Source organism: Coniophora puteana, assembly GCF_000271625.1.
Source record: "Coniophora puteana RWD-64-598 SS2 unplaced genomic scaffold CONPUscaffold_11, whole genome shotgun sequence".
Lineage (NCBI taxonomy): Eukaryota > Fungi > Basidiomycota > Agaricomycetes > Boletales > Coniophoraceae > Coniophora > Coniophora puteana.
This window is the reverse complement of record NW_006913063.1, coordinates 257553-271352: the sequence shown is the minus strand read 5'-3', so window position 1 is coordinate 271352 and position 13800 is coordinate 257553. Positions and strand designations below refer to the sequence as shown.

At 51.5% G+C, this 13800-nt stretch overlaps 4 protein-coding genes across 4 annotated transcripts; 1 reads left to right on the top strand and 3 right to left on the bottom strand.

The window, feature by feature from the left end:
* Window positions 1–69: 69 nt before the first annotated feature.
* On the bottom strand, window positions 70–345 carry CONPUDRAFT_19010 (uncharacterized protein; the record flags this gene model as incomplete). The annotated part of the gene is made up of 1 exon (XM_007773538.1): window positions 70–345. A coding segment is annotated over one exon (276 nt), but the record flags the coding sequence as incomplete, so codon positions are not given.
* Window positions 346–3595: 3250 nt separating this feature from the next.
* CONPUDRAFT_156772 (uncharacterized protein) lies at window positions 3596–5596 on the bottom strand (the record flags this gene model as incomplete). Its single annotated transcript, XM_007773783.1, has 6 exons — window positions 3596–4291; window positions 4363–4405; window positions 4471–4722; window positions 4788–5149; window positions 5211–5489; window positions 5558–5596. 6 exons carry the CDS (start codon window positions 5594–5596, stop codon window positions 3596–3598), a joined length of 1671 nt encoding a protein of 556 aa, XP_007771973.1.
* Window positions 5597–8268: 2672 nt separating this feature from the next.
* On the top strand, window positions 8269–11181 carry CONPUDRAFT_167715 (uncharacterized protein; the record flags this gene model as incomplete). The annotated part of the gene is made up of 8 exons (XM_007773782.1): window positions 8269–8548; window positions 8610–8740; window positions 8822–8828; window positions 8889–8914; window positions 10461–10737; window positions 10795–10925; window positions 10998–11004; window positions 11069–11181. 8 exons carry the CDS (start codon window positions 8269–8271, stop codon window positions 11125–11127), a joined length of 918 nt encoding a protein of 305 aa, XP_007771972.1. The 3' UTR covers window positions 11128–11181.
* An 870-nt stretch (window positions 11182–12051) lies between these two features.
* Window positions 12052–13158, bottom strand: CONPUDRAFT_167714 (uncharacterized protein; the record flags this gene model as incomplete). The annotated part of the gene is made up of 4 exons (XM_007773781.1): window positions 12052–12379; window positions 12453–12814; window positions 12875–13051; window positions 13111–13158. 3 exons carry the CDS (start codon window positions 13156–13158, stop codon window positions 12650–12652), a joined length of 390 nt encoding a protein of 129 aa, XP_007771971.1. The 3' UTR covers window positions 12052–12379; window positions 12453–12649.
* Window positions 13159–13800: the final 642 nt, after the last annotated feature.

Here is a 13800-nt window from a genome sequence, read left to right as displayed (position 1 = left end):
AACGTCTGGTATGATGCGGTTTGACTTACTTTCCTTGGCGTTGAACGCGTCGCCTTCTGTCGCTGTTGGCGGGGGGTGGCGAACGGAGGCAATGGGAGTGATGATGCACGGGCTTTTGAGTGCCGTTTGATTGCCGATTGACGGGCGTTTGATTGCCGTTTGATTGCCGATTGACGGGCGTTTGATTGCCGTTTGATTGCCGATTGACGGGCGTTTGACTGACGTTTGACGGGCGTTTGACGGGCGTTTGATTGCCGTTTGATTGCCGATTGGCGGGCGATTGGCGGGCGTTTGATGGGCGTTTGATTGACGTTTGACGGGCGTTTGACTGACGTTTGACGGGCGTTTGATTACCCAATGATATTGGATTATTGTTTGCTCGTTTGTTATTGACCTCGCTGGGCTCGGCAAATCGTGATTGGCTCGGGGATTGAGCCAAAATAGACAACCCGATCCGGTTCATGGCTCGGCTGTTATAGGCAGTGCCTGGGAATTATTTTAAATATTTGATCACAGGGTATGATAAAAGTATTTAAATTTTTATTCAAAATACAATGGGCCCACTTCACCCACCTATTGCCCCCGCTTGTCAAAATGTATTTTAAATGCCTGTCACCACGTGCCGCAGAGTCATAAACATACTTTCCCAAAATTTATTTTAAATAAATCTCAGTCCCTGGATCGGATAATTTTCGGAAACGTATGCAAAGGTTATTTAAACTACCCGGTGAAGGTATTTAAACTAAATTGTCAAAATTTATTGGAATATTTTTCCAGTGTGAAGTTGGGGGGACACTGCTCGTTTCCTGGGAGGGGGCCAATCTCGGCCATCGCGTTGAGGATAAGATGCTACTACGTGTGAAGAGTGCTTTTTATAAGCTCGTGGGACGTGTGGTATCTGTTCCGAGTTAATCATGGGCTTGTCTTACGCTCCCGGTTAATTCAAGCACTGACTGATGCACCTGATACCCTTGAGGAAGGACCTTGCCTGAAAACGTACGAAGAACCACTACTCATGTTGTGGTCGACACCCGAGTACACATATTTTAAGACACAGACGGGCTTCTATGAGAACAGGCGGTTCTCCGACGACCGCCGATGGCAATGTATAGTTTTCAGATGCTCACGGTTCTTATTGCTAAGTACATGCGACTGTAAAGTACTCAGTCCGAAGCTCTCAATGCTGGTTGCAGAGAACAAAAATTGATCAGCTTCGTCGCGCTCCCGCCGGAGCCCCTCGTGTCCTCAGACTTCCCTTCGCAGAAAGTTGAGCTCTTAGGGACACGTCCGATAACGTTCGGCCGAGCGCCTGCCCGTTGGCGATGCGGCTCAAGAAAGCGAAGGTGCTTTCTTGCGCTTGCGGGCTTCGCGAGCCGTTGACGGTGCTCAGAGGCGGGGACTAATCAAAGAGAACACCAACGTGATGAGTGCCCACCGCCACCGTTGATAGGTGCAAACACAGAGAACAGGGACGCCTTGAACCCGACCTATTTATCCCTTAGCACATCGATTCAAGGTCATGACCGCATTCAGCGTGCTTGAAAAGCGAAGGAAGAAGGCACACCCAAAACCCGATCACATTCCCTCTTCACGTCCGTGTCCAGTCTGTTCACCCCCCTTCCCACTGGCACCCCTCTCCGCGCTGTTTCTCTTCGCGGAGCTCACATGCACACCCGGTCCAACGCCATCTTCAAGGTCAGAAGACACATCAAAGGGCGTCTGTTCATCCTCCACTAGCGCTGGAAGCGCAGGTGCTGCGTTTTATCATCTTGCGCGGTGTTTCACCACAGCTGCACGGCAAGTCAACTGTGCGGGACACGCGCCGATGTTGGTCGCGGCGGGTGTACGGGGGTGACCGGTGAGAAGCCGTCGGTGCTGATGTTAGATGGACAAGGAATGTCATCGCTTCGCTCCGATAGGGGGGATGTCAGACGTTGGCATATACCGCATATATATGCAGTAGCGAAGAGGGGAGGGGAATCAAATTTCGAAGGCTATGTGTCTAAGCAGGCTTAGGTTACGATCGAAACGCTGAAATTGGCCAGATGAAATAGAGCCACCGCGATTTTCAGAGTGAATTCGGAGAACACGAGAAATGTGAGTGTATTGGCAACTGCTAGCTCGTTGGCTAGTACACGATAAGGAAAGTGTATGAGGCTACCCGACACATAGATTGCAAAATAAAGAAATGGGGTTACATAGCTTCGTACGCGAAGCCCGAGGGGGAAGGTGAGTGGGGCGCGAAAAGACGCGAAGGCTTAGGTGGCGTAATGCAGTAGTTCCTCACGGTAAAGATGGCTAATGGGTCTTAACCTCAAGACGTCAGCTGGAACGTTAGTGGATCCAGCCAAACCTCTGGGGAATTGAGTGGAATCACCTATTGGTTTGTGCATGGCCTTGGCTAAGACTATTTCCACTTCGATATCTCAAATGTCCCGGGCGTAACCCACGTTAGGTTTTTCCTTACATATGTTGTAATAGTTGCAGTAGCTGGCGTCCTAGCACTTCATTTCCTGTGCGTGTCCGCCTTAATAGTTTCTCGGTGCATGTTCCACTGCTCCCCAAAGGTGCATGATCATGCCTCTCATTCTCTACTACAGGGAAGAGTAAAAAGGTGGTAAAGGCCGTCGGAGGCACGGGCGTATAGGGCAGTTATTACTCTCATCATCCAAGTCATCTGAAGGTGCTTCGGGCTGTCGCCTGGTAGTTGTATATGCGATAAGGTGTAGGAGACGATGAGGGGAGATATGTACGAATATCACAATGAAGACACGTGTTGATGTATACGAGAGGTCGATTCAGATTGGAGTAGAAAGACGGGCATGTTTCATTGACGTTGCAACGTCGGCGAAAACACCTTTGTCCAAATCCGCGATAGTGAGAGTATGACCGTGGCATTCGTAGTATGAGAGCGTGAGATCTCGCTGGAGTGTGGTTCTTCGTGACTTAGCCCCGCGAAGAGCAAACAAGTTCGACCGAGTCGCCATCAGTATTTATTTTGAACAGCCGACTGGATAGTTTAGGGCGTGAACGGGCGCAACTATGTGTCTCACGCGTTCGCAGACTACGAATGGCATTGCCATGCTGGGATAGGCGCCATAATTTCACCATGATTGATACTCACCATCGCGGGCGCGGAAGGCTGGCGGGGAGGGAAAGTGACACGGACCAAATTGGGAAGACGAAGAACTGAACGAGATGGAAGCAAAAAGCGAAGAACAAGACTGCGGAGGCTACTGGTCGAGGCGAGAGCGGTCGCGGTGAGGTGACGAGCGCTGAGAAGACTGTCGCGTTGGCTGTAGGAGCAGAGGTAAGAAGTCGAGGTGCGAAGGCTCTGATGGAACGAGAAGCAAACGGGATCAGGGACCTCTCACCAACGATAGCACTCGATACCGCTCTTTCACGTCCGACCATCTGCGATGGGCTGTATCCAGCAGGTGTCGAGCCCACAGACCCGACACTGAATACAGGAAGCAAATCTGGAATATTTATGTGAGTTATATCATGGAACGGGGGGATTCGACAGGTATAATTCAAATGATAATCTCGATATCTTACAAAATATTGTAGTGTCCGCTATATACATCAGCACCGCTCAAAGAAAGATCCCTTTAAAGTACCTCTCTATCCCGTCAACACCCCTCACCACCGCGCCCATGTACCCATCTGGACGCACAACCACCACCCTCTTATCTCCCTCCTTCGCGCGGAACCCCGCATACGCGAACTGATCTGCGTCTCTCAACACTAGAACACCGCCCAGCGACTCCGTGCCTTTGATCGAGGCACCGATAGGGACCACGATAACGACGCGCACAATGTCCTCCCAGCTCTCCCGACCCTCAACCGCCTTCACAACATCCTCCGCTTCCCCGACCGAAGGTGCAAACACCAACACCGTATGCCTCACCGGCTGCAGAATATCGAACATCCTATACGCCCGCCCCTCGCCATCCACCACCCCCGGCGCATCCGGCGCCCTGTCACCCGCAACGAGCGCGCCTGCGAGCACCTCGTCCGCCTCGCCGTACGCTGGCGTCGGCGCGCGGTCGACGGCCGGGGAGAGCTCGTCGAGCACGAGCGGAGAGGCGCGGTAGTTCACTCCGAGCATGCGTAGTTTCTCGGGGTGCTCCCATGCTCGGTCCGAGCCCAGCGCGGCTTGGTTGAGGATTGCGGTGGTGATGTTGAGCATTTCGGCGATGATGGGGTGGCGCTCGGTGGTGTAAGTGGTGAGTAGGGAGGGCGGGGAGAGGTGTTTGAGAACGAGGGAGAGTTTCCAGGCGAGGTTGAACTGCGGTAGAGAGGAAGGTGAGTGAGTGCTGTATTGAGTACGGGGAGGAATACAGATTGAGAAAGGCTCACGGCATCTTGGACACTCGAGTTAAGTCCTTGCCCACCGGTGGGACTGTGACAGCTACAAAAAATGGCAGAAAATGAAATGAGGCTTAGTCCATCAGGTGTATCACGTACTGTGCAGCATCGCCAGCAATGAACACCCTCCCCTCGCCGAACTTGTCCGCCATACGGATGTTGGGCCTAAACTCACCGACCCAGATGAGCTCCCTAAATTCCAACTTCGTCGGCACGAGCTCCTGGATGATTGCGTAGACCGCCTCATGCCCGCCAGCCAGCGTCGCAGACACATCAATCTCCGCCCCGCCCATCACAAGCTGGTATCCGTCATCGTTCGTGCCGATGCTGCGGCACGGGCGAAGGAACACGCTTGAAGTGAAAATGAGTGGTCAGTACACGGCGTGAGCCATAGGGTTAAGGGAGTAAGCGCTCACCTCTTCTTCCCAACAACCCCAAACCGATGGAAATAGTCTCTCGTAAGCCCCTCGCCCACGAAACGGATATCGCCTGTGATAATCCGCGCATCATCGCACGTTTCGCCGAGGAACGTGCACCCGAGGCCCTTGCGCACCGCGCTGCGCGCCCCATCGGCACCGATGAGATACTGTGCTTGCACTGTCTCCGCTGTCTCTTCCTCGCTATCCTGTCGCTTCTTAACGAGCTGCACAGTGATGTAGTCCCCGTTTTGTTCGAACGAACGCAGCTCGGTACTGAGCTCGACGTGCACGTCGTATTTTGCAATGTGCTCGCGAAGGATGTGCTCGGTTCTGTGTTGGCCGAGCACGACCCTGTCTGCCTGATGTGCAACAGGCTGTCAGCGGCGTAAAGGTGAAGAAAGAGAATAAGGTTGAGCGTACATAGGGGAAGTGCGGCGTTGGCGCGTGCGTCTTGCCCATGACGATGCCCTTGTCGGGCTCCATCGTGCCAGGCTTATACGATCGAAACGGAGTGGGCGGCTGGGCGGCGTTGATGATCTCGTGCACCCCGGCCTGATGGAAGAGCTCGAGCGTGCGTGGTTGTAGGCCTGGGCCGCGCGAGCCGGGGTGAAACACAGACAGCTTCTCGATAATGCGCACGTTGATTCCGTTGCGGAGGAGAACAAGGGCGGCTGTGAGGCCGGTGGGTCCTGCCCCGGACTAGTGGAAGTAGAATGTTAGTGTACTCGGTGCTGGCTTACCAGATAAGCAAAGAAAGAACCACTCACAATGAGGACAGGGATACTATCTGACAAGGAGGGGGGCATTGTTTGATAAGCTATCTGATATGTCGAGTGGAAGACGAGGACACCAAAGGCGAGCTAAACATTGCTTTTATACAATGTCATCCAGTCGAAACCCGGGTGTGCGAAGAGCAACATTGTCTAGTGCATGATGAAGAGTGCAGACGGCAGAAACTGGGTTGAAGAGATCAAGTTCATGCAGCTGCAGGTAGGCTCGGACCAGCGGCTCCGGCGGAGCAGGACCCCCGAATGGCCCCCTAGAAGTCCGAGGTCAGAACCCGAGGCGGATGGGCGCGTCCGAGTCAGCGCCCGACACAGGCTAAGTTGGAGAGCGCGCAAGACGTGTCGGTGTCGCCGACGAACGCCGACGAAACATCCGCCCGATCACCGTGGGAAATGCGCTTGAATCGCTTTGCCGCATTGCTTTCCAAACCTCGGACATAGATATGTTTCTAATTGCGGTTCTGAGCGGAAGTTGCCGACGGCTCATATCGGCTTTCTCATGAACTCTCAGCCGATCCGCTCCCCTTTGGTATCGAGGTGCATGTCGCCTTGTCGTTTCATCCCCTTCCTCTATCAGACGTCCTTCTCCCTATTAAATCAGTAGAGTCCAGTTCATATTGTAGTAAGTTCCTCTAGAAGAAGAGAACGTGTTTACTCACGAATTGCACACTTGCGTAAGAGCTTTGAGTTCAAGTGCACTTGTCACGTCCACAGCTTATGCGCATCTTCCTCGTCCGAATTATTATCTTCCCTGCTGGACACTTCGTTGTTGGATGTATCCTGCTCCTTGTCAAATCCGAGCGTAAGTGGATCCCCGCTTTCGCGGTGTCCAATGAACATGTAGTTGCTTGCATGCGTATGACAAATTACTGACCCCATTGTGAGCGATCCTGCAGTACTTCTGACCAATCATGTACTTGTACGAGTTCAAAGGGATCAAATGTCACCACCGAAGTGGGAGAACCGAGTGCCAGTCGAGTGCTGGAGAGTATCTACGAAAAATGCGAGTATTTAAGTCTTCGGAAGCCTAACCTCGAGGTAAACGTACGATGGACATGCGGCTGTCTAGGCGCAGCCACGATACTGCCCTCACACACCAGTGCTGCCGGGTATAGAGACGTTGCAGAATTTACCATGTCTTCGCTTTCCACACATGAATTACAACGGATGCATACCCTCATGAGTGGTCCTAGCAACTCCTCAGCATCGAGGCAAATATTCAGACACGCTACACACGAACAAATTCAATATTCCCCACTTTAAATGCTTGTTCCGAGTCGGCGACCGCATCTACAACTTCAAGGTGGGAACGTCGTGACTAACACTAGTCCAGGATAGTCAGCAGTACTCCTTCGGCGCCGCTCAAATGCTCTCCGCTGACCCTGAGGTGAATCAAGCACCGGAATCATCTGATCTTAGCTAATCTGGGATTGGAGCATTGCTCTAAGCTGTTCAAGCCAGAATGTTCCACCTCCCACCGAAGTAGTTAGGGCTGAATTTAGCAGGGACACTGGAGTCCCTTTCGTTTGCAACAGGCATAAGGCGTGGTGGACATTAAAATGATACACCAGCCAACCAACCAACCAATCAACCAGCTTGCCGAAGGTACGGTTGAACATACCAGAGGCTTGGCGTAGCTTTATCGTCCTATCCAAGGCGTATATCGCGCATTGAATAGCACATTCCGGCCTAAGTGTAAGGTCTTGGGTAACTTTTGATCATGGGGCTCGGGACCTGAGGCCTGAGGCCTGAGGCTTGAGGGCGCTTAGCACGTTCATGCAGGCGCCTAACACGTGGAATGCCACTGCCCTTGCACAGATGAAAAACGCTAGGGTATTGGTTATTCGGAGTCTATTTCATGCTGTCGCTGTAGCCTGTCAGCCGTGTGAGTGAAGTGACCAGATACAGCGGAGCGTGGCAAGAGCTTAAACAACAATTGACTTTGTTTCCAGCTGATCGTTATGTGTGGATCTTTATCATAGTATCGTCCGCCTACATTGATTGAGCGGGCGCTTGACTTAGGTCCTTGCTGTAGCAATAAACAAAGCCCTCTACTTCATAATAGAAACGATAAAGGTACGAAGGCTTATGCGATTCAGAACAAAAAATCCATCCATGATCCTACATGGACCATGACTTGAGTAATGTCTAAAAAACGTGGTTTTATCCAGTCTAAAGCGTTTGACACTTGCACATTCATCGGGCGCAAAGCGGGTTGCGTGACACCCCATCAAGCCGCTGTTTGTAGATCCATAGCGATGGACTGAGTAAATTTACATGACTTTGGATCCATATCAAATCCGTGAACACATCATCTGCGTGGGCCCGTGGCTCACGCCCTCGCATCGGTTGCCTGAAAGTCCCGACAGGCGGACGAAAATCTGCCATTCTCCCCACTTCCTCGGTCTGAAAAAGCAGGATAAAGTTAGAGGACTCTGTAGTAAGATTCAAGGGTTCACCAACAACGTTCTGGTGCTTTTATGAACCTCCTACGCCCCTGAGCGGCATCGGCGCAAAACCTTGCGAACGTTGCGAACAGCTTTGCGTGTTCTACGCGAGAATTAACAGTCACAGGTCCCTCCGAATGTATTTAAGAGAGTATGGCTGGGCGAACTCAGCAGCATCTATCGCAGCTCATTTCCACCACTCTTGCTAAACGCATACGCACATTCACAAACACTTCCACCCACACCATGTCTAAAGCTGACTTTGACAAACTTAACGCCGAGATTGGTCCCAAGCTGAAGGCGAAGTTCAGCGAGCTTTATAACGCCGCTGGCAAGCCCACCGAGATCAGCGAGGAATTCGCTGCGAAGTACTTTGCGCAGGTCAAGGAACTTCACCAAACCTCGGCTGTCCGCGCCTACGATGCTCTTCTCCCTACCACTATCCAATTCCGCCAGAGCTCCAACTCTACGTACAAGCTAACCATCTTGGACCTGCGCAAGGAGTTCAAAGATAACGGTGCTGAAAGTAAGTATCACGACAGTTTACCTCATCATGATACAGATTGCTAATGGATTCTAATCTTAAGACGCGAGCTGGCCTTTTAAATCGTTGAGCGACGTCTATGGAACTTTGAGCGGAACCGCCCACTGGTTCGTGCACGACCTCGGCTATGATGCCTTTGAGCTTGATATCGTTAGCTCCTCGGGAGCGCTCATCGTTAGGTTTTCTATCTCTTATGATAAAATATTTAGCTGACATATTAGCACTGATTTTTGCTCCATGTGTCTGCAATTGCAGCTTATCGGTACGTGTTTCACTTCTCCATGAGATCGCATATTTCAGTCTCTTATTCTTAAACGCATAGATAACAACTCTACCGTGAGGAAGAACGTAGGTGGAGAGGGCCAATGGGCCGATATTTAGTCTCATTATCCGACCACCTAAAGGTGCTTCAAAGCTTGCGTCTTGTACTTGTGTATGGAATGAGATGGAGAAATCGTCGAGGAGCAACATGTACGAATATTACAATGGAACATGTGTTGACGCGTAAAGGCGGTTGAGTGTATTCAATAAATACTCGCGTGGGATTGTGTGGGCTTTCAACGTTTCAACACTATTGCAACAAGTCCCTGGTAATCACCGCCCAATATGGGTATGCGTACATTTTACGGCCCGATATCTCCCCCCTAGATGAACCACCTGTCAAAGACTGTCGATGCTACAGTACTAGTAGGGCTGGCCAGCGCAGTCGCTAATTTTATTGGAATGGAATGGTAATCATATTAATGTCCAGGAGGGCCAAGCCCCAAGACGGACAGTACTACCGTAAATAAGACACGAGAGCGATCGCCCCTAATAGGAAAACGTATTATGCTGACATGTGCCCGCCAACCAAAGGTTGTGAACACTATAGCCCCGAACCGAAGAAGTAAGTCAAGTAGCAAAGCAGAACAAGGGACCAAAGGACCCGACCTCACAGGCAACCCACGAGCCAAGACAACCCCGACCCAATCTCACCCCAACGACCCGCTATAGCGGAACAGGCAAGGTCCGTGACGAAACGGTGCGTGGCCTACGCCGAAAACTTCTTCCTCCCAAGATCACCATATGTCCGGCGAAAACGACCCGTTGAGTTGAGGAACACCATCAGCGCTAATTTTATTACCGGGCCCTATGTCACAGATGCGAGAAGAATTTGATATGCTTATTTCTTCGGTCAGAGAGCAGCGAACGGATTGGTTTCAGAGCCTGATCGTACTCGATAGAGCATTCAACAGCACTCAAGGATCATTTCTCCGCTCTGACAATCCATGTTGAAGCGAAAATAATTCCAATGGTATACCGTCGCCTTGATAGATCGGAGTAATACACTCTCAGATGTTCCATATCCGTGAATGGGGAGCTGGTATTGGCGTTGAAGTCATTCCGTGTGTTCATTCCCTGTACAAAAGTGCTAAGCTCTGAGGCTTATAACGATCTCAAGGCTTTTAATAGAACTATACTAATAGGGACACTATAGGCCGAATACGATTTACATCCGACTCTATAGTGGTGTAGCTGGTGCTGATTCTGCTGGATGGTGATTCGTAGTCTACTCGCTCTCTGCACTGTACTCTGCCTACAGCAGGACCTTAAACTCATTTCAGTCTGATTTGTTTCTCCAAGTTTGTGAGGATGGCTAAAGGTAGGCATAAGTTTTCACGTTTGAAGCACCGTTCTATTGTGCTTTTCTTTACGAGCCGTTTCAAGATTTGAAATCCAGGCTGAGACTTATGTAACACTGTATGGGCATTTCAAGTTAGTTTGAGATAAGATACTACGAGGATCTGGAGGCTTCTGATATGAGTTTAGACACCGCCCTCAATTTCGCCGCTGATTTTTCGCATTCCTCAAAGTCTTTAGTACAATATAAAGGGCAACATCTTCCCCATCGCAGCGGCACCAACCCAGGTCTGGCCAGATACACGCCAATACCACGTCAAAAGTGGAGCAAGCGGTCACTGAGCTCTACAACGCCGCTGGGAACCCGACCGAGCTCGACAGCGACTTCATCGCGCGATATTTTGATATAGTAAAGGCCCTATACATTGGTGGAAAGGATAGTCTCTCCGAACATTGGCGGAGCGTCGCCGCCTTGAGGGTAGATCCTCAGGGCCTCAGAAACATCACCCTAAGGATGCTGCATAAACAGTTCAAGCCAACGGGAATTCAAAGTAAGTCGCTTACGGAATGTATTACGTTGAACATCTCTGAGAGTTCGCAATATCAAGTCTGGGATGCCGACGTTCCAGGGCTTTCCTTTTGTCATGGGGCTCTAACTGGAAGCGCCTCGTGGTTCTTGAGCCCTCTCCCCGGTGGCTTCTTTTACGCTGTGATCATCGGCAAGGAAAGCTTTAGCATAGTAAGGCTCTTATTCTCTATATTTTTTACACTACTGATATGCCATTTCCCCCTCTACGTCGCACACCGGAAGTTTATCAGTATGTGTTTGATGTATTTTTCAATCAGAGTAGTTTAATATCAGCATCTCACCGTTATGTATAGGTCGGAAATCCTACAAAGTGGATTCAGATCACGGCGAGGGAATGTGGATTGATGTATAAGCTCGACGCTTGAGTGGCGTTGATGGAAGTGCCGGAGATGTAAGCTAGGATTGGAGACAGTACGAAGGTATAGAACGCGAACCGAGTGATGCAACTGCCAGACGAACGGGAACGAGAGAACGAGATCCAAAACAAGGGCGCTAAGTCCACCACTCGCGATGGTCAGCAAATATACGAGCGCCAACTTGGGGGGACCACGTGTCGCTGCCTGTAAAGGGCACCACATTTGCCAAGGTGGTCTTCCCTTGATAGGCGCTAGAAACTTCGCCATGAACGATGCTTAACTTCGCGGAGGCGGGACGCTTATAGGAAGGAATAGTGATACGGGCCCGAAAGGTGAGAAGAAGAAAAGGGTGAGGACGAAGCGAAAGCCAAAGAACACGAGTGTAGGGGCGGCTGCTCGAGGCGAGGTCAACTGCAACGCGGCGACGAGAACTCAGGAGTCGGTTGGGCGGACTGAAGCGGAGGCGAGAAGTCGAGGTTTGAAAGCTCTGATGGGACGGGAAGCAAGTAAGATCGGGGACCTCTCACCGATGATAACACTCGATACTGCTCTTCTGATCCAACGTTTCTCGGGCGTTGTGTACCCTAGAGGCGTTCAACCTCCCAATCCGACATTGAGCGCGCATAACAGACATGGAGTGTTTATGTGAGCTTCTGCTTATCATGACCGTCGGATCCGAAGCGAGACTCAAGCTGACGGCGCTCGGGAAGGTACGATCGCCTTTTCCTTCTCCAATTCCAGAGCATCAGCAGACAAAGGTCGCCGTGTCCCGCGACATTCGAGAAGCTCAGCGAATTTCGCGTTCTGAGAGAAGACGCTGTGGACATCAGAGAGCAGAACTTGAAGAAGAAGCAACGGCAGGCCAGATATGCGCTGAGAGGCACGGGGCTGCTCAAGTCGGAGATGAGTGTACGCGTGGATGAACGGAGTCTGACGTCAGAACAGGGAGAAGCGAGAGAGAAGCTACAGGATTTGGGAGTCTTGAAGGGAGAAGATTAGGATTGGCGAGGGGATAGCTGAACGAGGAACTGAGAAGCGGATATAAGTCGGAGTATGGCATGAGCAGGCTCAGGAAAGCGACGGCGAGGTCATCGTGTTGACGATATTTTCGTCGAACAGGAACGCCACGGGAGAACGTGGTGAATAGAAGACCACGGAAGATGGAGTGAGAAGTTTCCAAATGTGAGCGTGTTTCGAGACGTTCTAACTGATCGCTGGATGAGCATTGAATACAGCGATGTCAGAAAGCTGTAGTCGATGATGGATGATAAGATGCCAGTACGACGACATGAGCTATAGAGCTAAGGAAGTAGGCGCTCACCTCTTCTTCCCAACAACCCCAAACCGATGAAAATAGTCCCTCCCAAGTCCTTCGCCCACGAAACGGATATCGCCTGTGATGATCCGCGAGTCATCGCGCGTTTCGCCGAGGAACGTGCACCCGAGGCCCTTGCGAACCGCGCTGCGCGCCCCATCGGCGCCAACGAGGTACTGTGCTTGCACTGTCTCCGCTGTCTCTTACTCGCCGTCCTGCTGCTTCTTTACGAGCTGCGCAGTGACGTAGTCCCCGTTTTGTTCGAACGAACGCAGCTCGATACCGAGCTCGACGTGCACGTTGTATTTCGCAATGTGCTTGCGGAGGATGTGCTCGGTTCTGTGTTGGCCGAGCACGACCCTGCCCGCCTGATGTTCAACAGGCCGTTAGTGGTGTAAAGGTGAAAAGAGAGAATAGGTTGAACGTACATAGGGGAAGTGCGGCGTTGGCGCGTGCGTCTTGCCCATGACAATGCCCTTGTCGGGCTCCATCGTGCCAGGCTTGTACGATCGAAACAGAGTGGGCGGCTGGGCGGCGCTGATGATCTCGTGCGTGCGTGGCTGCAGGCCGGGGCCGCGCGAGCCGGGGTGAAACGCAGGCAGCTTCTAGATAATGTGCACGTTGATTCAGACCTCGAATGAGGCTATGGAACAGGCTAAGCTACAGAGTGCGCAAGACGTGTCGGTGTCGCCGACGAACGCCGACGAAACATCCGCCCGATCACCGTGGGAAATGCGCTTGAACCTCCCCTCACCTCACCGCATTGTTTTTCAAACCTCAAACATAGACAATAGGTTCTCATATGGTATTGGAGGTTTCAACTAATCACAGCCTGAATCCTAGTTTTCTCATACCGCGACGGCGCATCCTCAGTAAGCACATTAATCGTGGTCCCGGTAAGCTTGTTTCTGAGCAATAGATCATATCGTGACGTGGAGACAGAACACCCCAAGTCCAACTCTAGACATGGCTCTACCTTTCGAGCTTCTCATCTCCATCTTTGATCTTGCATGTTACCCTCCGCAGCCTCAAATCTTCGATCCCGCCCTGTGGACTGGCCACGATCCAATGTCGGGTGGAAAACAGGGTATGCGCTTCCAACAAGGCCTTACGCTGATATGCAAAGCTTGGTCGGGACCGGCAAAAGAGCTCCTGTACCGCGACATTACCATCCGAACCGTCAACCAGCTCCCTCTTCTTGAACACACACTCTTGAATGACTCAACCTCGGCGCTAGCTTTAATGATTAAATCCCTTCGACTTCTATGCGACGTCTCTCCCACCCAGCACCACGTGCTTGATCTCTCCCTCAGGCCGGTTTTATGTATGTGCACTCGCCTGAGACATCTCGCGT